Source organism: Chlamydomonas reinhardtii, chromosome 10 (genome assembly GCF_000002595.2).
Source record: "Chlamydomonas reinhardtii strain CC-503 cw92 mt+ chromosome 10, whole genome shotgun sequence".
Taxonomy (NCBI): Eukaryota; Viridiplantae; Chlorophyta; class Chlorophyceae; order Chlamydomonadales; family Chlamydomonadaceae; genus Chlamydomonas; species Chlamydomonas reinhardtii.
The window spans coordinates 4,633,344-4,658,238 of NC_057013.1; the positions used below are offsets into that span (position 1 = coordinate 4,633,344).

The 24,895-nt window shown below is 62.3% G+C and overlaps 3 protein-coding genes across 5 annotated transcripts; 2 read left to right on the plus strand and 1 right to left on the minus strand.

Annotated features, from left to right (window-relative positions):
• The first annotated feature begins 24 nt into the window (after positions 1 to 24).
• On the plus strand, positions 25 to 2,553 carry CHLRE_10g453000v5 (uncharacterized protein). Its single transcript, XM_001698294.2, has 4 exons — positions 25 to 572; positions 800 to 958; positions 1,225 to 1,327; positions 1,753 to 2,553. The coding sequence occupies exons 1-4, from the start codon at positions 337 to 339 to the stop codon at positions 1,978 to 1,980; spliced, it is 726 nt and encodes a 241-aa protein (XP_001698346.2). The 5' UTR covers positions 25 to 336; the 3' UTR covers positions 1,981 to 2,553.
• Positions 2,554 to 2,780: 227 nt separating this feature from the next.
• On the minus strand, positions 2,781 to 6,484 carry CHLRE_10g453050v5 (uncharacterized protein). 2 transcript variants are annotated; one of them, XM_043066996.1, is made up of 5 exons: positions 5,959 to 6,484; positions 5,784 to 5,865; positions 5,497 to 5,631; positions 4,830 to 5,247; positions 2,781 to 4,674 (listed from the first exon to the last, which is right to left on the minus strand). In XM_043066996.1, the coding sequence occupies exons 1-5, from the start codon at positions 6,114 to 6,116 to the stop codon at positions 3,863 to 3,865; spliced, it is 1,605 nt and encodes a 534-aa protein (XP_042920393.1). In that variant the 5' UTR covers positions 6,117 to 6,484; the 3' UTR covers positions 2,781 to 3,862. The 2 variants fall into 2 exon arrangements, with proteins under 2 accessions (XP_042920393.1, XP_001698530.2); XM_001698478.2 differs by having other exon boundaries at positions 5,959 to 6,261.
• Positions 6,485 to 10,043: 3,559 nt separating this feature from the next.
• CHLRE_10g453100v5 (uncharacterized protein) lies at positions 10,044 to 19,816 on the plus strand. Of its 2 annotated transcripts, none has more exons than XM_043066997.1 (19): positions 10,044 to 10,330; positions 10,420 to 10,587; positions 10,813 to 10,893; positions 11,123 to 11,187; positions 11,546 to 11,626; positions 12,062 to 12,099; positions 12,453 to 12,517; positions 12,957 to 13,101; positions 13,728 to 13,893; positions 14,202 to 14,268; positions 14,666 to 14,762; positions 15,110 to 15,262; positions 15,877 to 15,978; positions 16,364 to 16,448; positions 16,871 to 17,015; positions 17,405 to 17,528; positions 17,907 to 17,964; positions 18,190 to 18,485; positions 18,715 to 19,816. In XM_043066997.1, exons 1-19 carry the CDS (start codon positions 10,275 to 10,277, stop codon positions 18,943 to 18,945), a joined length of 2,223 nt encoding a protein of 740 aa, XP_042920395.1. In that variant the 5' UTR covers positions 10,044 to 10,274; the 3' UTR covers positions 18,946 to 19,816. The 2 variants fall into 2 exon arrangements, with proteins under 2 accessions (XP_042920395.1, XP_042920394.1); XM_043066998.1 differs by having other exon boundaries at positions 18,724 to 19,816.
• The last annotated feature ends 5,079 nt before the right edge of the window (positions 19,817 to 24,895 follow it).

The following is a 24,895-nucleotide window of genomic DNA, read 5'->3' on the forward strand; positions in this document are numbered from 1 at the left end:
ACCCGTTCACAAACTAAATTTTAAGAGCTTAAGGAGCCTACACCGGTTAGCGGTGGGAGCCCGATTCTTGTGAACGATTTCCGCCGACTTCACGCGACTGCCGTGCCAGCGCTTACACTCGCTGCATTCTGCTCCACTTAAGTCGTTTCTTACCTCGCCGTATCTGGGCGCGACCAGAAGGCTACCACTCAGACGCTTCGGCTTTTGCAAGTTGCGACCGAAATGTCAGCCCTGCATCTCCGCAGCCAAGCGTCCTTGCTACGTCCTAAAAGCGAGGCGAGCACAAGCTATGCGTCGGGCGCGGCTCGGCGAGCCCGACGCTCGGGAGTTGTGTGCATGGCCCAATTTATGCAAGACCCGAATCGTGGCGGGCCGCAAGGTGGTCCTACGGGCACGGTTCCAAACTGGAAGCCCGGCTCATACGACTATCCGCCTCCGCCCTCGTCCATGCCACCCCGGCCCGGCATGCCCCCGCCCCCGCCCCCTGGCGGGCCCCCGCCCAACAACAACGACAGCGGCGGCGGCAGCAGCCTGACGCGCGCGCTCATTGCGGCGGCATTTGTGACAGGAGTGTGAGTATCTTACGCGTGCTCGTAGACTTGCGCCCTACGCGCGCCCGTGCTTGGTTGGTCCTGACTCCTCAGATTTAAACGATCCATTCCTGCCCCCATCTACACCACCGCTCCACCAGTCTCGCGCTGACACCCTCACGCGCCCATGCTATCCCTTAGCACCTTACGCTGCACTTCTCCCGTGACCAGCGCTCACAACCACAAACTCGGGCCCACCATCATCGCAGGGGCATTGGCGTGTACTTTGACTCGAACATCACGCTGACGCCCTCCAATGTGGCCTCCACGGAGATTGTGGACCGCCGCACGCCCAACTCCGAGCTGTGCATGGCGTACGGCTACAGCGCTATGGCGTTTGACCAGCGCCTGTTCGTGTCCTTCAACCCGTGAGCTGGGTCTGGGTTGAATGGCGGTTGTTCTTATGGGGAGGGGTTTGGGGGGCGGGGAGCGTGGGGGGAGAGGGGGCACAAAGGTCGGGGTTTGGGAGTGCAGACCTGCAGGTGCGCTTGTGCGTGCGTCCCTGAGGGCTGCGGGGAGGAATGTGCTGGCCCCCAGTGGTTCCCGCTGTACCTACTCCCCCCCCCCGCCTCGGACCAAGCCGCTCCAGCTTGACATTAACGGCCCTCAAACCACACGCCACGCACACGTGCAGGTTCAACGTGTACGTGTCGCAACCGGAGGTCAAGCCCGGCTGCATCCTGCGCCGCTCCAACGTCAACGTGCTGGAGAACAAGAAGCTCGTGTCGGGGTCACAGGTGGGCGGGGCGGGGTGGACGGGGAGGGGAGGGGAGGGGTGCGGTGCTTGTGGTCGTGTGGCGGGGAGCGGCGGCGCTGCAGGTGGCATGCTTGGGTGCGGGTGGGAGCGCTGGTGGGTAGTGGTGCGGGGCAATACTCGTTGGTAAGCCATACTCAACGGCCGTTCCCGAGGCGGAAGCGTGACCGTCACAGGGGAGGGGTGCCCGCAGCGCCGAATGCATCAGCCATCTGGCGCTACGGCCCGGCACTACAATCTGCTGCCCTCCACGGTGCACACAGCGCACACAGCGCACATGCATCGCGCGCGTCCACGCCCCAACTCACCGACAGCCGGCACGCATCCCGCTCACCCTCCCCTCCCCTCCGGTCCCCTCCCCTCTTCCCGCCCTCCACCGCCCTCCGCTCCCGGGCTATGCCTCCGTAGGTGGACAACTGCAAGCGCTCCATGAACACCTTTGCCTTTGTGGGCGACCTGGACAACAGCCCCGAGGTCAGCTGTGTGTATCATTCAGAGGAGGCGGAGAACCAGTACCTGCTCAACCCGCGCCGACTGGTCCCCGCGTCGGACGCGCCGGCGGGCGCCGGCGGCGCGGCGGCGGGCGGCGCGGCGGGCGCGGTGGCGGGCGCGGCGGGCGCGGGTGGCGCGCAGTAGGGGGCTGGAGGGAATGGAGGGAATGGTGCCACGGAATGGAGGGCTGTGGTGCACCGGTGGTGCGCTGGCGGCGCGGCGGTGGCGCGGCGTTTGGGGCTCGGGGACCTGGGGCCGTGGTGTGGGGCGGTTGAAGGGGCCACCCGGCGGGTGTTGAGGAGATCAGGGGTTGCGGTGGTTGGCTGTTGTGGCGCTGGGTACGCGTGGCGCGGATGGGAGTGTGTGTGGCCCTTGCACATCCCTGAAGGATCTGTGGAGTGATAACTGCTGGCAAGCACCAACAGAAGTATGCACAGGGGTACTGTACCGAAGTAGGGGCCAGCTCAGTTCCGGCGTGGCACCCTCGATGTGGGCGGTTGCGCGCACCATTGTCACCTACGCGCAGCACGACAGAGATGAGAGAGACAGACAGGGTTCAGGCGGCGCTAAACAGAATCATAGTCTGACGAGCTCCAGCTCTGGGCAATGAGCTGCACAGGACACGTTCTGTGGCGCACAGGCCTGCACAAGTACGCAGGCGCACTTGCCATGTGCGCATACAGCACACGCGCCTACACACTGTAAAGGTTGCACAGGTCGACCAGCGCTGCCACACTCTGAACGCAGTTCATTGCGAAGTTGCCGATGCGCGGGCATGGGCGGGGAGCACTGCTGTCCTGAGTTGCCCCTCCTTGGGCGCCCCTGACTGATGGTGTGTGCCCCTTCCTGCTCTCGTGCCCCGCGCTGTGATCCCTGACTCCCTGGAGCCACTATGGCGTTTCCCATCCCGCCCAAGAGCACGGAGGGGTCGGGGAGAGCAATGGAATCAGCCACGATTACATGCGGTGTGGCGGGCGTCTGCGTGCACAACCTCCAGCCTCCTCCGCCACCGCATCTCGCGCACATGCATGTATTACTGCGTGGTAAAATTGTCAACTTTCCCAGCCACCTTTCGTACGCAGCCCAGAAAAGCCGGTTTGTTATGGATACGCCACACGCTATCAAGCTCCGACTGCACACATGGCCCTTCGGACCGTGGCGCTGGCCAGGCACTTGTTGAAGCCCCCACACGCCCTATCCGTTCCACCTCATACACAGCACCGCCGATCGCAAATCATTGTGACACTACGAATCGATGTACCCCGCGCGTCCGCCAACACTCTCACTTAAAGACCAGTAAGAACTCGTGCCCGTGTAATTCGCTCAGCATTTTTTTGTTTTGTGTTTTGTCCCAACGCACACGCTCACCTCTCAAGGTCCCGAAACGCGAAAAGAATACGGTATTGAACGCGTGGCCAGGCTGTTCTCTCGCCAGCCGCGCTCTGGGAGTCTCGTCGGTGGCACCAACGCACACCACAACGTCACATCCGGACTCATCGCCACTACCACTCGCCGCTTTCACTGCTTCGGTAGGGATCCAGACTTCGGTCCCAGGAAGAGAATACACTAGCCCCTCAGTGCTGCCCCACAGAGACGACGCCCGGCGCAGTGCCGCAACCGGTGCGGTCCCATGGGCGCGCACGGCACGAGGAGCTTGCCCGTAATACGATCAAATGCGCGCTATCTTTTTTGTGTTTTTTGGCGGCACTTTAAGTCCACACGCCATTGATACCCACGACACAAGCATGAAGTGGAATCGTTCAAGCAAATGCCAGCCACCCCAACACAACCCAACGGCCAGCACATCTACTGGGTAGCTCCCAGCGCCGGCCCGAGGGCTGGTACATGCTCACTCTAAATACACTGCTCAAGTGGGGGGCGGTCCGCATCAGAGCACGTAGCTTGCAAACGGGCGCACAACAAACGCTTGCGCTTGCAGGATGCCAATGCCTGGAATGACTCACCTACGCCGACTCTACAACGTTGCCTATTTAAATTGGTTGATTACTCTACTCTTCGTTTTAATCTAAGCAGCAATGTCCGCCTCCAGGCGCGCCACCTTGCCGGCATGGACGGCGTCGGCCTCACCGCAGTCGGCGACGCAGCAGCCCTCCTCCGGCTCGCGACCGCGCTTCTGCGCCCGCTGGCTCGACACCGCGGCTGCTGCCGCGGCAGCCTCCTGGTGGCTGCACACCTCCGGCTGGCCCTCGGCGACGCAGCAGCCGCTGCCCGAGGCATTGCCGGCAGTCAGGCCGTTGGGGCTGCCGCCGTTCTCGTTGGCCGAGTCCTCCATCGCCAGCACGGCGGCGCGCACCGCGGCGTGCGCCTGGCGCTCGCACTCGCTGGCACCGCATGGGGCCTGGCCCACGCCCTCGCCCTCATCCGCCGGCGCCTGCAGCTGCTCCTGCTCCGCCGGCGCAGCGTGCAGCTCCGAAGTGGCCTGCTGGTCCGTGTCCTCGCACTCGCTGACGCGCTTGCGCTTGTGGCAGGAGGCGAGCACCGACTCGCGCTGCGGCTGCTCCGGGGTGTTGCCGGCGGTTGCCATGCCGCCAGTGGGGCCGGCAGCTACTGAGGAGCTAGGTTGCCCCGGGCGGCACTGCGAGCCCCCCGCCACCGACACGCAGCCGTTGTCATCGGGGGAGCAGGGGCAGGCCTCAGCCCGGCCGCTGCCGCCCACAGCGGCCACCTCGCCCTCCTCAGGAGGGCTAGTGGCCGCCATGGCCTGGGGCTGCGCCTGCTGCTTCTCGGTGGCAGCAGCCGCCGGCGCCTGCTGTTGCTGCTGCGCGCCCGCCGGCGCCGGAGCGGTGGCATAGAGCTCGTTGATTTGCGACTCGATGTCTGCACGTCGAGAGCGAGCATGTGCATGGACAATCATGGTTGGTAGATTGACGAAAATGCCAGACACGCCAACCCCGAACCACAGAACCTCGCCCCGCCGAATCCCTTCCAAAGTCTGGCCGCTTGGAAACCCTCCCAGACTGTGACCTGCGCACCTGCCACCTGCTCCACGGTCAGCCCCTTCTGCGCCAGCCACTCGTGGTCGTTAGCAAGCGCCAGAACCTTCTGCAGCTCCGCCGGCAGCGGCTTGCCAGCGAACCGGGGTGTGGCAGAAATACGCTTCGCGGCCAGAATCAACGATACCGGGGCGATCTGCGAGCTAGCGTACTGCAGCGAGAGGTTCGTCATCGCGCTGTCGTTCAGGAAAATCATCACTGCCGAGTACAGGCCAATCTTTAGCTGGTTGCTGTCCGCCTGCTCGGGCGCCGGGTTCTTCACCATGAGCAGGTCCAGGGGCTGGAGCAGACCGCGCGCGAGGCTGACGTGCGTCTCCACATTTAGGTTGAAGTTCACGGCAAACAGCATGGCCTGCTCGGCCAGCACCACCGCGTCCTTGAACTGCTCCAGCGTGGTCTGTATGACACACGGCGAGGAGAAGGCCGCGCCGTTGGGTCAGTGGCAAGCGCGGCGAGCAAGGCCACAGCCCGCTGCCGCAGCATCGCCCAGACCCAACGTTACCCAACGGAACGTCCGCAACCCGCAAAAATCTAAACCGGTATGGGACCATGCGGCCCGCTGACACGGTGGTATTTCTTGCGGCATGCTAAGCACACGCCCTACGCATCTTCGGGAACCTAGCTTCTGGACGCGCCAAACACCGACCTGGTCGGGAGCCTGCTTCTGCTTCTGCTGCTTGTTGGCATTCTTAGCCTGCAGGAGCACGTACGCGACGTCCTGCACAGGCCGCGGGCTCTCCTGGACTTTCGAGGCCAGCAGAATGGCGCCACCGACCACGCACTGCGAGCGCCAGAGGAGCGGAAGGCAACAGCCTTACTCTCCTGGTTATAGGCAACAGGAACACCAAAGCGGCAGAGCCACTGGCAACTCCTGCGCTGGGCGCCAAAGCAGGGACTGCTTCGCGAGGCCTCCCAGCAGCCCCCGCCACTTACGTGCCGGTCGTTCTTCGCGATCGACCGCGTGAGGAAGAAGCGGTTTATGTAGTTCATAGCCGTCTCGTACACCCAGTCGGGTCTGGTGGTAGCAACGCGCCAGGGGCACGAGGGCCACAGAGAGGATTGAGATCGGGGCTCGTCGGCAAGAGGCGAACCAGCCCAGCCGACTTACAACTTGAGTGTTTTGATGGAGGTCTTAACAAGCCGGGAGGTGGTTGTCCTCCACCGCGCCTCTGTCGCGCCATCTATGCCTTCCTTTCGGCTGGGATTGTGAGCTTCGAGCTGTGCCCTGGTGAAGTATTTTGTATTGCCGAACAGCCTCGTCTGCATAGCCGGGCTGCTGACAAGCGGGTCGCTGCGGCTGGAGCTGCTCCGGGCCCCGGGCGCTACGCAACCTAATCGTGGACCTCGGACAAGTCTATGTGGCAAGAGTCACAAAACTGTGTTTACAGAGCGCGCATGTAAGTTGTTTGGGTCGTGGAGGGAACGGAAAGAAGACGTCTTGTGCACGCCAAGGCGGCCATAGAGGGCGCCTGGGGCCGGTCCCCATGCGGGCCGTCGCTCACCCGGGCAAGCGCTGGCCCCGCGGTCCTGCTCCAACAATTGCTGATAAGAATACCTATCTATACCGCAGTCATATCACTCTGCAGGAACCTGGCCGCCAAGGAAAAATGCCCAACGCTAGCGACGAGCGCGTGAGCTTGCTTAGAATCATTAGCTACAAAGCGTTATACCGATATTTTCTCGCCTTTCCCGCTAGTCTCCGTCACACAGGTGGTTATCGTGTCAGCAGGGGCTTACCTGTGGGGCTCACCCCGACACGACTGTCGGAGTCCGCGCGGCTGCTGGATGGCTTTACACCCAACCTGAGTCCGCGTTGGAACTGGAATGCAGTGATCTGCGGCAGGTGGTGCTGGGATACTCAAGGAGCTGTGGGGCACAGTCCGAGACGCCCCTGCCCTGACGCTTGGACTCTTTGGATGTTGGTGGGCTCAACAAGTGCCACGCCCTGCGTCTGCACTTATGGAATTCGCATCCCTCCTGTCCTTCAATATTCAGACGATGGGCGCGGTCAAGTCAGAGCACGCGCCCTCAGAGCTGCGACGCGTGTCGGACGCACAACGTGCCGGCCGCGTGGCGGCGTGGGGAGCGCAGCGGACGATGACGGCGGCGGGTGACGCCGCATGTAGGCGGCGGACAAGATGCTGTTTGTCGGGGTTGCGTTGCGTTCTCTCGCATTAGGTCATCGAGGTCTTTCACCAGTACCCGCTACTCTGGCCGGCGCTTGTAGCACCTCCCTCTTCGCTACGGCCATTCCGTTGCAAGGCGTGCAACGCATGTTGACAATCATGGACCCCGGCACTATTCGCATGGGGCGATGGGCCCGCGTTGCAAGTTATCATCCTTTCGAGTCGGCCGATGTCCCGAACGGTCGCCGGTCGCAAACTGCACGGCGCACACATGGCACGCATGGGGCTGGAATGTCCGGTCTGCACCGGCGGTTGTGACCGCCATGATATGACTGGTTGGCGCGATACACCGGTAAAGGCCTGCTGGCTGTGGCATGGTTCAAGGCAGCTGGCAAGGTGGCTGGCAGCACCCTGGCGCGGGGCCTGTCAGTGAGCTAACGCCGTTGGTTGCCACGCCCCAGCTCTACTTCGCGTTTCGAAAGCACTTCGCGTACTCATCTACTTGACTTCTCACTTGACTTGCTGAGGATTCGACGCATGGAAATATGATGGCGCATGTCCGCTGTGTAGGTTTGGAAATTGTTGCTGGACATGGAGGCTGGGCCGAGGCTAGTCCAGGCGTCCAGCAGCCTCCAATCTCCCATCCAGGTGCGGAAAGCGAGTCAGCAAACTACCAGCCCAGGGGGCTTAGAAAGCTCAGATTCTTACCCCATGCTCAAAATTACAGAGATTTAGGAGAGCATTATGCACGTGCTTTTAGTTTTTCAGGGGGTGTCTGGTGAGGAATTCTGGGCCGTCAAAGTTGGGGGGTCGGCCATCCTGGCGGAGCGCCCCGCAGGCAAGACTAGGGGCCAAACGCAGCAGCACGAGGCTCATATGTGCACGTTATGTCGTAGTAAGCACAAACAAAGCGTGGGAGGGCTAAGTTGCGCGTCCGGGCGTGGACGTGTCGGCACATGTCTCCTCAATCAACACATGCGCACTGACACGGCTGGGCTCTCAAGCGCTGGTACGCATGCATTCACGTCTATTAAGGCTGCCGGTGCACATTGTCCAACCGTCACGCAGCAGAGAGTTGAGCGCGGGGTGGGCTGGGTCGAGGGAATTTCCATACTTCGATGGATAGGATCCCACCTGTGACCGATGTCTCAGAACAGGACCGCTGATGGCACGGAGTGATATAGCTCATCAAGAGGAGTCAATTGGCAACACTTTGGCATGAAATGGAGGGGTTTTTATCCCTAAACAACAAGTTTTTGTCCGTGGGGGTGTCAGTCGTCCCCTCAAGGGGGGTCCCGGGGGATTTCGGGGCATGGGGCATGGCACTTTGTTTCCCACCCTCCCGCTGACCAGCCTGCCAGCAAGTCGTCGACGTCTCGGTACAGTAACTCCGGCGTTATACCTGCCGCGCACTCATGCTTTGATGTCGCAAAGTGATTGTTGGGGTCAGGGAATACGCTGCATACCGGTGCTAGGGGATTACGCCAACCAGCCCCTTTACCCTGTCCGCACCCAGGTGCAAGATCACATTTTGCTGGTAGTCCTGCACTGCTAACCCCGCACACTGCTGTGTTGTGCTCACAACTCCTGGTATGACCGCCTACTCCACCACCGCTCTGACACCGCCAGCACGCTCTGCCTGGCTCTGCGGGACCCTGGGCACAAGACAGGCGTGCGCACCTGTCCCCCTGCAGAAGGACAGATGGCGGTGAGCAGGATGCAAAGGCAAGGCCATGCTGCGACCTGACAAGAAGGAATCCAAACATTCCAAAGGGACCGTCGGAAGGCTACCGTATGCGCCCACGCGGCATCAGCCAGAGGGTGGGCCGGGCGGGGGCTGGGCGGGCCTGGGCGGGCCATCCGGCGCATCGGGCAGCAGTTCATCCAGCGTTGGCATCCAGCATGCAGCCCCAGCCATCCGGTTGCCCCGCCCAGGCATGCAGCAGTGCTGGGACGGCCTTCGCATCTACGCATTTCAAGGGCCTGCCTGGGAACCACAACAGTTCCGGGAACGTGGTTGTCCTGACCACAAGAAAAACGCCAATGCCCGAAATTCCAACCCTCCAATCAGGTATTACGCTAGCAACGACACCGTCTCAACGTTATGTCGGCAAGAGCTGCCCGGCACTCGGCTCTCGCCACGGCGCCGGCGCGCGGCCCTGGGCACGCCGCGTGAGCTGCACCGTCCACGCTACTGACGATCCCGCTACTTCACCGCCTTGCTGCCGCGCCTCCGCGCCTGCGTGCGGGCTAGCGCCAGCGGACCAAGCTGAAGCTCGGATAGCCGTGATCGAGAATCAGCTGGTGCCCTACTGGGTCCAGGCTGTGTGATGCGAGTGCCCATCCGAAGATTCCGAACTGTGAGTTTGCATGGTTGCTGGGTCCAGGCTTTGGCCTCACAAACAAGCGCACACACGGCGTATCGGCTCGCCATCCTACATCCCAGTGGAGCTGCCTGTGTGCATCCCGGGCCCAAGTGCAGGATGCAGGGGCTGGATTCCCAGCACAAGCAAGAGTAGAGGGTGGTGAGAAGCATACCGTAGTCCCGAGCGAAATGGCTAGAATCCCGAGTGTGATGGCTTGAATCCCAGCCTACCAGGCCCAGAGTCCCACAAGGCGTGCAGAATGCACCGGGCCGTTGAGAAGGCTTCGCGAATCGTGCGTAGGCATATGGCACAATTCCGAGGCCATGGCTTTCGTCGTAGCGCTCGCGCCACGGCCTCCGCAACCAGCGTGCCCACGAAGTGCACGCGCCCACCCTGCGCCCACAACGGGGGCCGACACGGGTGAGCGCAGAGGAGGGTGAGGGGTGGCCGATGTTTGCCAGCGCTGCGTGCCAGTCTGCCAGACATCAGTGCGCCCGCAGTGCCCTTACCATACTGCTATATGGCTGCTGCTTCACGGCGGTGGAACAGGCCTGTGGGGAGCACGAACATGTGGCTGCGCCCCTCCGCACCGGCGGCATGGGTGATGGGGCCCCCTGACAGCTCCATGCAGAGTCGTGTCGGGGCCCAATCCGGCAATCCTGCCACGTCCCTGCGTGACTCCTCCAGAAATTTTAGACGTAGCGAAGCCAGACAGGCCACCAAAGCTCAACAACGCGTGACGCAGGACCCTTCCCAGTGCTTTCCATTTAGCTGTGCCACGAACACTTGGTTCACCACCGCAATACATTTTTAATATGACCACTTGCTTGCATTTTTGAGGGGCGCTATCAAACGTCCCCGGCGTAGCACCGGTTCAGCTGCAGCGGAGTCGGGTGAAAGCAGCTGCGGTGGCCAACGACTGAGCGGCAAAGATGTGGGGCTTCTTCGTTTTCTCGATGATTCTTATCTTCGGAGCAATTCTTGTACTGTAAGTGCGAGGCCGGCAAGGTTGAATTCAACTTCAGTCAATTTGTCGCATCTGGTTGAGTCCGCCTAACCGAATCGCTTGTGTGACAGGCTCCGGAGGTACTGCGCAAACTCCGTGACCCTGACCGTTAAGGGTGCGACTTCCTATGCTTGGCTCACCGCGATGGCTGTGGTAGCCATCGTGCCACTGGACGTCTACTCAACGCTTAACTCCCACAAGCCGTCGGAGTTAGGCGTCATGTGGGACGTTGCCTTCTGGTGCGCACGAAGGGGTGGCATGTGCTGGCCTGCGTGGAGGTCGTGAACATGGGACACTGTCAAAGGCACACGATGACGGGTCGGCACTTTAGCTCGGGCTCCGGGCGGTCTGCTGGACGCAATTCTCGTATCGACTGAGGGGCGCGCTCAGAGGCCGGTACAGCTTGTGGGAGCGTGAAGGCGTGGTGCTGAGCTTATGCTCATGTGTATGCGCCGATGGTGCAGGTCGACCCAGGCGCTGACCTGGCTGATTCTGCCCTTCTTCCAATACTACGCTGACGCCGGTGACTTCACTGTGAAGAACAAGTACGTTGAAGTAAATGATGTGGGGGTTGGGGTGGCTCTGTGGCTTTGCGAAAGGCACCGGCGCGCAGCAGTAGCAAATGCTGCTGGGACGCCACGTGGTGCACGGGCTCAGTGGGCTGGGCTGCTTACGGGTGGGCTGCTTATGGATGGGCCACACCCCGGTGGTAGCCATGTGGCAACCAAAGGATTCTTGAACGCACGCGATTCGTGCACCTGCGACCACACACAGGTCCATCACCAGTTTGAAGGAGAACGCAATCCTGTACGGCTCCGTGGCAGCTGTGGGCGTCGTGGGTGAGCAGGGGGGGAGGGGCGGGTGGAGTGAGGACAGGGGGATGGCCGGGCAGAGTGCACGCGAATGGGGTTGCCGGGTGGAGTTAGAGCAGGAGGCTGGGCGGAGCGAAGGTGCGCGGTAAACAGGCGGGGAGGGGGGGTGGGTGGGTGGTTGGGTGGCTGGCACTCCAGGGTGCCCTGGGTGCCTGTGCCCGCAACACGCCGCGCCGCGGGCATCCGGCCGTTTACCCCGCCGCGGGCGCCTGCTGTCATCTTGGCAAGTGCTGCTAATGCCTGCCTCGTCACTCGCTGATGCCCTGCCACCACCACCACCACCACCACCGCCACCGCCACCACCACTACACTGCCACCCGCCCAGGCATTGCTGCGCTGCTCATCTCCAAGAAGATGACTGTGGACGGACTGATGGGTTTGGGCATTGGCCTGTCAAACGCCTTCGGTGAGACACGCGGCGGAGGGGGCCTCGCGCGCTGAAGAGGGGCGGGCGGGCGGGTGGATGGGTGGGTAGCCGCCTATGGAAGACGGAGCGGGGGTGGGGGCGGGGGTGGCGGCACAGGGGCATGTGTTGCAATCGAGTGCGGAGTCGCTGTGCCGGGGTGAAGGAAGAGAGGGAGAGCGAGCGCCGGAGGAGCGCATATGGGTGCCAGCCGGGGGTGGAAAGCCGCGGGCCGCGGTGGGCTCGGGGCTGCGGCGGGACTGCATGGCGAATGGCAATTCCGCGCCGCAGGCAGCCTGTGTGGGGTGGAAGGGACAACGCCAGCTGACACCCGAATGTGGGGGCTGTGTGTTAAAGAGCACAAGGAAAAACAAAGTGCCAAGAGTCCGAGACAGTGCATGCAATGTGGGGGCTGTGTGTATTATGTTCCTGCTGCAGGTCTCATTGCCAGCATCATCCTGTTGGGGTACGGACTGGTGAGTCGCATGGCCGGAGGCAGTGGCTTGGGTCGGTGGGTGCTGTGTTGTGTGACATGCAGCAGCAGCACAGCAGGGTACCGCTTACGTTCATGGCAACAGGACCCGGGGAGTGACCTGAACTGACAGGTCGGTGGGGGCGGCCTGTGTCAGGCACCGCGGGGTTCAGACTTGGCGTCTTGATGCGGTGCCGGGCGAAGGGCATATCTGTAACTGGCACGGCGCTGCCGCTGCTGCGCCCCTCCTCCTCCCCACCCCATCGCGCCTGCTGTACTACTGTTCCTGGCTACGCCTTCGCTTCTGATTTAACCATGAATGTAACTGCTCCTCCTCCCTTCCTCCTGCGCCACCAGGTGGAAATCCCTCGCAACATGTGGAAGGCCGACCCGGAGCGGCAGCTCAAGTGGTGCGCACACCGGTGAGTGGTGGCCCCTGCAGGACCGGAGAGGTGTGTGTATGTATGTGAAAGCACAAAGAAAACATAGCGCAAAGCCATGTGTATGTATGTGTGTACATGTGCGCGTGTGAACAGCATACGGTGCGGCGACGGTGTAGTGACGGTGGGCGGAAGAGCGTGTCGGTGCCGGTATGAGGGCAAGCACGGGCAGTGGGAGACCGTGAGCCGGTGAGAACTCCCTGAAAGCCGGTGAGGCCGGCCCGCGAGGACGAAGCTGCGAGCTGCGTGGCGAGGGAGGACTACATCCGCTGTGGCCCGCCCGGCCTGGCTGCGGGCACGGCGCTCCGCCAGCCCTCTCCGCCAACCCGGCTTGCAGTGCAGCCCAGCACACTTTTTAGGGGGTTTCCATCCTCGCGACCTCCGCCGGCCCCGCGCAACCTCCGCTCCCCCTCCCTCGCAGCGCTGGCAAGTACGCGGAGAAGGTGATGAAGGCGACCTCGGAGCTGGAGACGGTGGTGACCATCATCGCAGCCAACGAGCGCCAGATCCGCCGCCACGACCCGCTGCGCAAGTACATGGACATCATCGTGGAGCACCTGGAGAAGGTGCGGGGAGGGGAGGGCGGGAGAGGGGGTTGCAGATTCCAGCCCAAACTAAACCGGTTGCAAGGTTGCAGGATGAAAGCAGGGGAAACATTATCAACAGGGCACAAGCAGGGGAATTAGGGTGGCCGGGGGAGTGTGTGTGTATGCGTGAAGTGTATGTGTGGCAAGACGGAGTGTGTTTGCGTGTGTATGGTAGACGAGATGTAGACCGAGAGGGGATGTATGTGTGGTGCAGTTAGAATCCAACCCCAATGAATAGAGACAGAGAGGGCGGGGGCGCGGGGTTAGGCATGGATGTGCGGGATCGAGTGCAGATCAGCCAAAGCCAAAGCAGGCCGCCCCACCGCTCTGCACTGCCACGCCTACATTACAGTTCCAGCAGCCCCCTTCCGCCTCCCCTCCGCCCACACCCTCCCTCCTCCACCACACCCGCTCTCCTCTCCCACCCACCCCATCCCTGCACACACCTCCACTGGCTAAACCTGGCTACAACTTTACTCGTCTACTAACCACGTATGTAACCCACCCACCTCCACACACACACACACACACGCGTAATGTTTTCCGTGTGCTCTTTAACACACACACACACACACACACACACACACACACACACACGCGCGCAGGAGTCGCCCATCAAGCCCTCGGACCTGGCGGCGCGCGCCGCCGCCGCCGGCCGCCCCGGCATTGACATCGAGTCCATCGCGGCGGAGGACCTGGAGTACAACTACGACGTGTCGGGCCTGGCCGCACTAAGGCGCCGCATGTTCTTCGCCATCAGCACCTACAACGGTGGGGGTTTGGGGGGAGCGGGGAGGGGAGGGGAGGGGAGGGGAGGGGAGGGGAGGGGAGGGGAGGGGAGGGGAGGGGAGGGGAGGGGAGGGGAGGGGCAGTAGACGGGAGCTAGGCGGGAGGTGGTGGCATGGTCGGTGGGAGGTAGTATATGCCCGAGCCCCAACGATGCAGTCCCATCACCATCAGGAGACGGCCGCCCACACGTGGTTCCCCTCACACATTTTCTCCCTCCGTGCATCTCCCTCCCCACATCATCCTCCCCACGTCTTCCCCTTCCCCCCGGCCGCTGCCTCGCTGCCGCCCAGGCGACCGCGCGCAGTACGAGGAGGTGATGGCGGAGGCGTTCGAGCTGGAGGACATTGTCAAGTGCAGGTGGGGCGGCGGTGGTGGTCTGGTGGGGAGTGATCGCGATGGTGCGGAGTTTGGTGCGGGCTGTGAGGACCTGGGACTGAAGTAGGGGAGCGTGCGCAGGATGGTTGCGGTTGGCGCGCTTGAGTGGTGGGCGCGCGTGGTGGAGGCGGCACAGCATGGGTGGTTGTTGCTGCGTCACCACGCTTACGGCAATAATCCCTCACGCACGCGACACGACCCCTGACATACACACACTCCCTCTCCCGCCTGCACACCACCTGTGGCCGCTGCCTCCCTCTCACCTGTGCACCCCGCCCCCTGCCTCCAACGCTGGTATCCTGTTCCTGGTGTTAAACCTTGCAACCCCCTGGCCCCCTGACGTGTCGTGGCGTGGCGTGTCGTCGCCCGCACTCCGCAGGCAGCTGAACGACTACACGCCGCGGGTGCCCACCCGCTCGCCCATCAAGAAGGCGGTGTGGTACTACAAGTGCGCGCTGAGGGCGCACTGGCACCGGGTGAGAGCGGGGAGGAGGGGCTCATAAGGAGGCTGTGGGGATACCAGATCCAAGTCCATCAAAATGAAGGTCAGGTCAAAGTGTGGTGTGAGGAGGCTGGGGGGAGAGCTGGGTTAATACAGCGGCACAATCAAGCAGCCTTTTTCCTCCTTTCCTCCTTTCCTCCATTCCCCATCACATTAACAAACATCTTGAGCTGCTGCAACGAGCAGCCACGCCTCCTGCACGCCGCCGCTGCACCTGTGTGAGGACACACACACATACACCCCTTAAGCGGGGCTTTCCTCGGTTTCATTTCGTTTTTGGACACACACACACACACACACACACACACACATGCCACGCAGGTGCTGGCGGTGGTGTTCGCCATGCTGTCTGTGCTCATCGTGTGGGCGGAGGCCACCATCGTGTCGCCAGTGGACATCTCGCCGCTGTCGCTGCTGATCAAGGGAACCGACAATGCCGAGTTCGGGGTGCAGCTGCTCACGCTGCTGCCGCTGGTGAGGCGGGTTGGGGCTGGGGGGAGGTTAGGGCAGGGGGCGTGGGTGAGAGTCATTTTCGGAAACCGGGAGGCGGAGGCGCACGCGGGCGTTGGGGCTGGCGGCTGGGGGGGGGGGGGTTGGTTGTGGTGGACTTGGGCAGGTTGTGGAGTGGGAATGGTAGCAGGGTGGGCGCTTGGGGGCGGCGGCCGGGGTCCCGGGGTTTCGCAAGGTCTCGCACGTGATGATGATGTGTTACAGGGTTGGAAGTGTGCATTCCTGAACCTGTAACGAGACTAACCGAGCCGCAAGGGCTCCTCGTCTCTCCTGTTAGCATTGTTGTGAGCTTCATGCACACGCAAGGCAGAATCTCTCAACCTCAGAAGCTTGTTACGCACGTCACTGCGCCGCTTTACCCCCTTGCACCTCCTGTCTTTGCGTGTCCGACTCACTCCCAGGTGTATACGGCTGTGCGCCGAACTCGCTCCAACACGCTCCCCGCTGCTACTGCCGCTCTGCACGTTACACACACGTCCCCATTCCCCACCCACCTACCCGCACACGCCCGCCCGCACACCCACACACGCACGGCCCCACCCTCCCTCCCTCACACACCCACACCACACACACCATAGGCCTACATCTGCGCCTGCACCTACGCCGCGCTGTTCTCCATCACTGCCTTCGACTACAACAAACTCATCCCGCGCGCCACAATCGGCAGCGCGCTCATGCAGGTGCGGCGCGGACGAGGGACTGGTATCGGGGTGCTGGCCGCAAGCGGGGCGATGGGATCGACGGGCGGGGCGCGGGCGGAGCCGGAGGCTGCGGTGGGGTTGTAAATACCAGCTCAGAATAAACCGCGGGGGCCAAGGGGCGGCAGCACGGGGCCGCCACGCGGGCATAAGCTTGCCGTGTGCGCGGGTGCCCGCTAGCTGCTGTCTTTTTCCATGCACCTTGCATTGTCATGCCGCTTTTGCTCTCCAGTGCATGTGTCCCAGGGCGCCGCCATTGCCAAGCAAACCTAGCTGTGCTCGCGGCGCCTTGCCGTTGCGCCCTGCGCCCCTGCCGCTGACTCTCTGCGCCCTGCGCCTCTGCCGCTACCTGTGCCCCCCCTCCCAGAACGGCACGCTCATGTGCCGCTTCGCCGCGCCCACCTGCTGGAACTTCTACCACATGATCCGCATGACCGGCTCACACGGCAAGAGTGAGTGGCCGACACGCGGCGGGACGGCGTGGCGGGACGGGGTGGGGACTGGCGTGGGCAAGAGGTCGCGGGTTTCGTGCCAGGGGCGGACACAAAGTGCAGCGCACACTGCCACTGCTTCAAGTCCGCCCCTCCATCTTCCCCTCCCTCCGTATCAGCCTCCTATCGTGCTCCACTTGCCCTCTCGTTCCTGCAGCCCCCAAACCCCGCCCGTCTCTATGCAATCCTCTATTCTACGCCGTTCCAAGGTGGCCTTGTTTGTACCTTGTTGTGCATGGGACCCCACCCCCAATCATGAGTGTAACAACACCCCCTCTTGGTTTGGTTGTTACAACCCCACCCGCCCCTCAAGATGGTCTACCGTCTACCACTTCCTTAACTAATCATGAATGTAACCCCCGCCTCCCGTCCCCCCCTTCCAGCCGGCACCACTGTGTTTGAGGACAAGATGGGCAGCATGGACGTGCCGGCCTTCCTGCGCCAGCACCTCAACACCTACCTGCCCCTCATCCTGGTGGTGGAGTGCGGCATCACGCTGCTAAACCTGTGGGACCGCATCATGGGCATGTGAGTGGGCTGGTGGCAGGCGCGGGGTGTCAGGTGTGGTGTCAGGTGTGGCGGCAGGTGGCCTGGAGGGAGAGAGGGGAAACGGGGTAGCGGGCGGGCTGCCAGCGGCGAGGTGCCCTCCACAGCCTTGACCACGCCCGCCATGGCACCCCCGCCCCTGGTCTCGCTGCTGCGCGTTACTTGCAATCCCCTGCCCTCCCCGCCCCCCCTTCATACTTGTCCTTTAATCACTCCGTTCTTTCACATGAACGGCTACCCGTCTCTCTCACACACATACACACACACTGATAATGTCTACCCTCGCACACACACACTCTCTCTCTCTCTGCGGGCGGCCTTCGGTTTCACACACACACACACACACACACACACACATCATATCCGTGCAGCTGCGTGTCGTCCAAGTACAAGTTCTCCAACGACGACGACGTGGAGGACGCCTACACGGAGAAGGGCCGGCAGCTCATCGCGCGGGAGCGGGAGGCGGTGGGCAAGGGCTTCGCGGTCGGCCAGGTGAGAGAGATAGCGTGGGCGGGTGGGAAAAGGCCCGGCGGGCAGGCCGGTGGGAGAAGGGCCGGCGGGCCAGCAAGAGGGCACGCGGAGATGCGTGGCCGGTGGAGGACGCGGCGGTCGGGTGCAAGCGTTGAAGATGAGGCCTAGTGCCGCCCAGTCTTGTCCGTGTAGCCGGGTCGCCCCTTCCAAGCAAAGGAAGACCCGCGCACCTCCTCTTCCTATGCACGGACCTGCTGACCTCTCGGCCTCCTGGTGTCCTCTTGCGCTGTCTGTGCCTGTGCCTGTGTCGCTGCTGCTGCTGCTGCTGCTGCTGCTGCTGCTGCTGCTGCTGCTGCTGCTGCTGCTGCTGCTGCTGCTGCTGCTGCTGCTGCGGTCCAGGTTCTGACCACGGCCTTCTTCGACCTGGACTTCCCGGACATTGTGGGCGGGCCGCGCAGTGAGTACGGCACCCGGGCAGAACGGGGTGGAGGGGCGCGGGGCTGAGACGGCAGGAGGGGCGGGGATGTGGGGATTGGAGCAACACTGCAACGGGGACGGAACAGCACGCGCGTCGGTCGCGTAGCTTTCTGCGCTTTCCTAGACGACGTGACACGTGCGACCCTTTCAGACGCCCATCCCTACTGCTCTAACTTCGCAACCGCCACCCATGGTTTCCTGCCAGGCCGCACCACGCAACAGAAGAAGGGCTTCTTCGGGCTCTTCAGGAAGTCCGCGCCCGCACCCGCGCCGGTGCCGCCGCCGCAGCGCTCGGCGACTTTGCCTTCGGCGGGCGCCGCCGGCGGTGCGGCACAGCCGCCCGCCGCCACCCGCTACCAGTCCGCCACCGCAGCGGCGGCGGCGGCGCGCTGGCTGGGACGCGGCACGGGTGTGCCGGCGGGCGGCGACGGCGGCGCGGCGGGGGGCGGCGGGCCGAGCTTGCTGGACGGCGGCGCGACGACGTCACTGCTGGCGGCACGGGTGCGTCGTCTCTAGTCGCGCATGCCAGTGCGCATAGGTCGCCCAACAGGTCGTGAGTGCCTGTGTACCGTATATATGCAGCACACGGGCGCAGTTCAGCCGCTTCGCTCCCCCCCTCTTGGTTTGGTTTAGTTTGGGCTGGTACGGTATTTACAATCCCCCTTAGTCAGTGCTCACCCCTGTCCACCCCGGCCCACTCCCCTTCCATTGGCCCCGCCGACACGGACAGTACGACAAGAGCCCCACGCCCGAGTACGACACCCACATGGCGCCAGGTGGTGGTGGCGGCGGCAAGTCGGGGCTGGACGGAATCTTTGCCGACCTCCACGTGGCGGGGGGAGCGGCGGGCTCAGGTGGAGCGGGAGCGGCGGGTCGCGGCGGTGGCGGCGGCGTGGCGGCGGCGGCGCCGGGCGCGACGGAAAAGGACTCGTTGCTTGGTGGCTTCTGGGGGCGGAGCTAGGGGGCCCGGAGTGCTGGGGTTGGGTGTGGTGCGGGGGACGTGGGGGCGCGGGGCTTCGGTAGTGGCGCGGGGGATACTTCATTGGGAAGCCCGAGAAAGGGAGGGCGGCGTAGCGTGTGTGTGGACGGTTTTGGCGTACTGACTCGTGTGTGCGTGCGTTGCATTTGCGAAAAGCCGGGGGCCTTGAGAGCGCAGCCGAATGTCCCGTGCAGAGTTCATGTGTGGGAGTTGACTTGAACAAATGATGACTGAGATCCTGACAAAGACGTACGGTACTTGGGGTAGCAGACAACCAAGTGCGCAGCTGGCATAGCCAGAGCGCTGCGGGGCAGCGGCCCAAGCAACGCCCGTTGGTGTGGGGGAACAGGGATACCCCTGGATACCCCTGGAGGCTCAAGCAAGTCTGCGCCACCTACCGTATTCGATCTTCCAAGCGATCCCGCGTAACGCACTGACCCTCGCATCATCAATCCCGGCAAGCAACTCGGCAAGTGTGGGGATGGGACTGTTACTGACCAACACGTTCGGAGTGAAGCCTGCATGTATGCCGGGTGCGTGGTGCGTGGGTGCGCATTGACTGACCAACATGCGAAGCTTTGCTAGCTTGGAACGCTAGATGGCCAAGCCTGATCCCAACGAACAGGGCTCCTATCTTAATGTCTCCAGACATTAAACGGCCATTTTGGCCATTTTCCAGACAAACGGAGGGGGGGGTTCACGCACGCTTTTGAACAAAACAAGCGGTGTCTGAGGAGAGGCAAACTCTACCATAGTGACATATATATTTTGTGGAAAGTGAGGGAATGTCATGGTCATTTAGGAGATTTTCGGCGATCTGACGAGGATGAAGGATACCCCGATCAAATCTTCCTTTTTGCAGATGCGCAGAGCCGGTGACGAGGATTTGCCGGGGATGCCGCATTTTCAGTCACGCAGAGTTGTCAGGGGTGCAAAGCCCGCTGCAACTCCTTCCACAGTCCATGGTCCAGCTAACCCGCGCACAGTGAAGAAAAGCTGAGACGATAGAGGTCAGGAATGAACAGAAGTCAGGGATGGACCCCGTGCACGGGCGGAACCGTGGAGCTGCGGAGGGGTTGAAGAAAACAGGCAGGGACGAGGCGCGCGGGAGAGGGGGTATACAGCAGCCTTGACAGCAGCTTCGTATTGGAGTGCACTGAACCACTCGCACTCAGGGCGGGGCTGCTGTCAAGCTCAACCATGCTACTCCTCCATGCGTAGGGGAATCAACAAGAACGGGACCTGGGAAAGGACCGGGGAAAGGACCGGGGAAAGGACCGGTGAAAAGGACCAGGGAATTGACCGAGGAATGGGGAGCCATCACGGGACATTGACTAGGACACAGTGATATTAAGAATTCAACATGAAACACATTACATTCTGCCGTCGGCACACAACAAATGGAGAAGTGGGGCACAAAATTAGGAGCAAACGATAATGTTTTCGTGAGTAGCTGCGGGGCTACAGTGTCAATAGTGTTTTAGTGCATCTGGAAGCTGATCCCCGTTCAGCGACGGGGTCTTCGGAGCAGAGTACCGACCGCTTACTGGGTCGGCTGTACCGGCCCGTCCGGCCGGCGTGTGGTGACGTTCTGGTCTTCTTGTGGTCCCGGAGCCCGTTGGCCCCCGACGACTCTTCCTCAACGTGACTTTTGCACGGGTGCTAGAACGGTCCTCTACGCTGGGCATGCATGGGGATTTGGGGGTGGGTTCAGCTGGCGCCGGATTCCCATCTCAACTAGACACCGCTCCCGACTAGGGGGCAAGTTGGCATGCGGAGGTGGGGACCGCATGCTACCATAGTGCGGGATATGATGGTGCGGGAGATGATGTTGTTGTTGACTTGTCCTGCGCGCCCTCCTCATGCAGACCGAACTGTCCATCCGGGCGATGCAAGAGGCATGGGCTGGCATTGCCGGGCGTGTGATTTTGGACGGTTGCATGTGCGGCCTGGTGGGCAGCGGCTTGGAATGCCCTGTCTGCGGTTTCTCCGCCTAACAACATGCGTGTGTCATGGCAAACCTTGTACTGCTAGGGACGCATGCAGGGCGTCAAGCATTCTGGAGGGCGCGGGCGATGCAAGAGGCATGGGCTGGCATTGCCGGGCGTGTGATTTTGGACGGTTGCATGTGCGGCCTGGTGGGCAGCGGCTTGGAATGCCCTGTCTGCGGTTTCTCCGCCTGACAACATGCGTGTGTCATGGCAAACCTTGTACTGCTAGGGACGCATGCAGGGCGTCAAGCATTCTGGAGGGCGCGGGCGATGCAAGAGGCATGGGCTGGCATTGCCGGGCGTGTGATTTTGGACGGTTGCATGGGCGGCGTGGTGGGCAGCGGCTTGGAATGCCCTGTCTGCGGTTTCTCCGCCTAACAACATGCGTGTGTCATGGCAAACCTTGTACTGCTAGGGACGCATGCAGGGCGTCAAGCATTCTGGAGGGCGCGGGCGATGCAAGAGGCATGGGCTGGCATTGCTGGGCGTGTGATTTTGGACGGTTGCATGGGCGGCCTGGTGGGCAGCGGCTTGGAATGCCCTGTCTGCGGTTTCTCCGCCTGACAACATGCGTGTGTCATGGCAAACCTTGTACTGCTAGGGACGCATGCAGGGCGTCAAGCATTCTGGAGGGCGCGGGCGATTCTAGAGGCATGGGCTGGCATTGCCGGGCGTGTGATTTTGGACGGTTGCATGTGCGGCCTGGTGGGCAGCGGCTTGGAATGCCCTGTCTGCGGTTTCTCCGCCTGACAACATGCGTGTGTCATGGCAAACCTTGTACTGCTAGGGACGCATGCAGGGCGTCAAGCATTCTGGAGGGCGCGGGCGATGCAAGAGGCATGGGCTGGCATTGCCGGGCGTGTGATTTTGGACGGTTGCATGGGCGGCGTGGTGGGCAGCGGCTTGGAATGCCCTGTCTGCGGTTTCTCCGCCTGACAACATGCGTGTGTCATGGCAAACCTTGTACTGCTAGGGACGCATGCAGGGCGTCAAGCATTCTGGAGGGCGCGGGCGATGCAAGAGGCATGGGCTGGCATTGCCGGGCGTGTGATTTTGGACGGTTGCATGGGCGGCGTGGTGGGCAGCGGCTTGGAATGCCCTGTCTGCGGTTTCTCCGCCTGACAACATGCGTGTGTCATGGCAAACCTTGTACTGCTAGGGACGCATGCAGGGCGTCAAGCATTCTGGAGGGCGCGGGCGATGCAAGAGGCATGGGCTGGCATTGCTGGGCGTGTGATTTTGGACGGTTGCATGTGCGGCCTGGTGGGCAGCGGCTTGGTATGCCGTTTCCCCAGCGACTCCGAAGCTTCCAGTGCTGTAATCACATGGTATAATGTGTTGGGGCACGCGTTCTACACGCCAGGCATACCGCATCAACCGACGGGCCCCGTGCGGATGGGCGCGCCGCTGCCCTGTCCCGGCTTACGGCTGCCAGCAACAGAGGCTACATTCCGCCCCCACCAGCGACTCCGAAGCTTCCAGTGCTGTAATCACATGGTACAATGTGTTGGGGCACGCGTTCTACACGCCAGGCATACCGCATCAACCTACAGGCCCCGTGCGGATGGGCGCGCCGCGGCCCTGTCCCTGTTTATGGTTCCTGACATTGCCTGAGCACCCAGTGCCCCTGCCGGCGGCAGAGGCTGCATTCCGCCCCCACCAGCGACTCCGAAGCTTCCAGTGCTGTAATCACATGGTACAATGTGTTGGGGCACGCGTTCTACACGCCAGGCATACCGCATCAACCGACAGGCCCCGTGCGGATGGGCGCGCCGCTGCCCTGTCCCTGCTTACGGCTGCCAGCAGCAGTGGCTGCATACGGCCCACACCAGCGACTCCCCAAGCTTCCAGCGCTGTAATCACATGGTACCATGCGTTTGCGCGCGCGTTCTACACGCCAGGCATACCGCATCAACCTACAGGCCCCGTGCGGATGGGCGCGCCACTGCCCTGTCCCTGTTTACGGTTCCTGACATCGCCTGAGCACCCAGTGCCCCTGCCGGCGGCAGAGGCTGCATACCGCCCCCACCAGCGACTCCGAAGCTTCCAGTGCTGTAATCACATGGTACAATGTGTTGGGGCACGCGTTCTACACGCCAGGCATACCGCATCAACCTACAGGCCCCGTGCGGATGGGCGCGCCACTGCCCTGTCCCTGCTTACGGTTCCTGACATCGGCTGAGCACCCAGTGCCCCTGCCGGCGGCAGAGGCTGCATACCGCCCCCACCAGTGACTCCCCAAGCTTTCAGCGCTGTAATCACATGGTACAATGTGTTGGGGCACGCGTTCTACACGCCAGGCATACCGCATCAACCGACAAGCCCCGTGCGGATGAGCGCGCCGCGGCCCGGTCCCTGCTTACGGCTGCCAGCAGCAGAGGCTGCATACGGCCCCCACCAGCGACTCCCCAAGCTTCCAGCGCTGTAATCACATGGTACCATGTGTTTGCGCGCGCGTTCTACACGCCAGGCATACCGCATCAACCTACAGGCCCCGTGCGGATGGGCGCGCCACTGCCCTGTCCCTGTTTACGGTTCCTGACATCGCCTGAGCACCCAGTGCCCCTGCCGGCGGCAGAGGCTGCATACCGCCCCCACCAGCGACTCCGAAGCTTCCAGTGCTGTAATCACATGGTACAATGTGTTGGGGCACGCGTTCTACACGCCAGGCATACCGCATCAACCGACAGGCCCCGTGCGGATGGGCGCGCCACTGCCCTGTCCCTGCTTACGGTTCCTGACATTGCCTGAGCACCCAGTGCCCCTGCCGGCGGCAGAGGCTGCATTCCGCCCCCACCAGTGACTCCCCAAGCTTTCAGCGCTGTAATCACATGGTACAATGTGTTGGGGCACGCGTTCTACACGCCAGGCATACCGCATCAACCGACAGGCCCCGTGCGGATGGGCGCGCCGCGGCCCGGTCCCTGCTTACGGCTGCCAGCAGCAGAGGCTGCATACGGCCCCCACCAGCGACTCCCCAAGCTTCCAGCGCTGTAATCACATGGTACCATGTGTTTGCGCGCGCGTTCTACACGCCAGGCATACCGCATCAACCTACAGGCCCCGTGCGGATGGGCGCGTCGCGGCCCGGTCCCTGCTTACGGCTCCTGACACCGCCTGCGCACCCAGTGCCCCTCCCAGCAGCAGAGGCTGCATAACGCTCACACCATGCGTGTTGCAGCCAGCAGCAAAGGCTATTGCAGCCCCTTTCACTCCTTGAAGTTCCTACAACAAGCAGGTCCTGAAACTCTGAGCGGCCTATGCGTCATTCCAACAGGCCTCCATAACAGTGCTCAACTGAACGGACTTTCTATTTATGTAAACCCATGGCTTTCCCCTGAGCATGCGCACTGCAATTGCCCCTCCGTCTTGTCTCCTCCGCACAATACCAGTCCTGCTGCATTCATACTTGTTGTCGTATGGCCGCCATTCTTCCTGCGCACGGTACGCGAGGTGTATGGCAAGTCAAGGCGCAATGGCGGGGCAGGAAGTTGGAGGCATGACACGCACCACACCTTGACATTTGAACACACGTGACGCATAGCATGTGTTGCACACGCAAGCGTCCATGAATGCGCGCAGCAAACGATATACACGCAGACGCAGACGGAGTGAAGGGAGGGGACTACACGCAAGACTACACGCAAGACTACATTTAAGGCATCCTGGCGTATCGTACAGTTGCCAGACATTACCTGGCCGACATCTTCAACAGCACAATGGGCCATAATGGGTGACGCCGTTGCACCAATCCTGCTCTCATCCGGGTTGCTGACAAGCGCAGTTGGCTCCGTCCGTGTCGATGCGGTCGGTTGCCTTGCCAACTCCGCCCCGTGTCCGCCTTGCTGCACTGCCCCCATGTAGCCGAATGGATCAGTCACATCGTGTTCATTGCGAGGTGTACTACGCGCACGCTTGCATGTCCTGGGCATGTCCATGTC

Excerpts from the sequence above, each read along its gene's own strand:
- CHLRE_10g453000v5 (XM_001698294.2), top strand. The coding sequence starts at position 337 with ATGGCCCAATTTATGCAAGACCCGAATCGTGGCGGGCCGCAAGGTGGT. Across the intron at positions 573-799 it reads GCGGCATTTGTGACAGGAGT|GGGCATTGGCGTGTACTTTG; the intron begins GTGAGTATCTTA and ends CCATCATCGCAG. Across the intron at positions 959-1,224 it reads CTGTTCGTGTCCTTCAACCC|GTTCAACGTGTACGTGTCGC; the intron begins GTGAGCTGGGTC and ends GCACACGTGCAG.
- CHLRE_10g453100v5 (XM_043066997.1), top strand. The coding sequence starts at position 10,275 with ATGTGGGGCTTCTTCGTTTTCTCGATGATTCTTATCTTCGGAGCAATT. Across the intron at positions 10,894-11,122 it reads GACTTCACTGTGAAGAACAA|GTCCATCACCAGTTTGAAGG; the intron begins GTACGTTGAAGT and ends GACCACACACAG. Across the intron at positions 11,188-11,545 it reads GGCAGCTGTGGGCGTCGTGG|GCATTGCTGCGCTGCTCATC; the intron begins GTGAGCAGGGGG and ends CCACCCGCCCAG.
- CHLRE_10g453050v5 (XM_043066996.1), bottom strand. The coding sequence starts at position 6,116 with ATGCAGACGAGGCTGTTCGGCAATACAAAATACTTCACCAGGGCACAG. Across the intron at positions 5,866-5,958 it reads TCCATCAAAACACTCAAGTT|ACCCGACTGGGTGTACGAGA; the intron begins GTAAGTCGGCTG and ends TGCTACCACCAG. Across the intron at positions 4,675-4,829 it reads GACCGTGGAGCAGGTGGCAG|ACATCGAGTCGCAAATCAAC; the intron begins GTGCGCAGGTCA and ends CTCGACGTGCAG.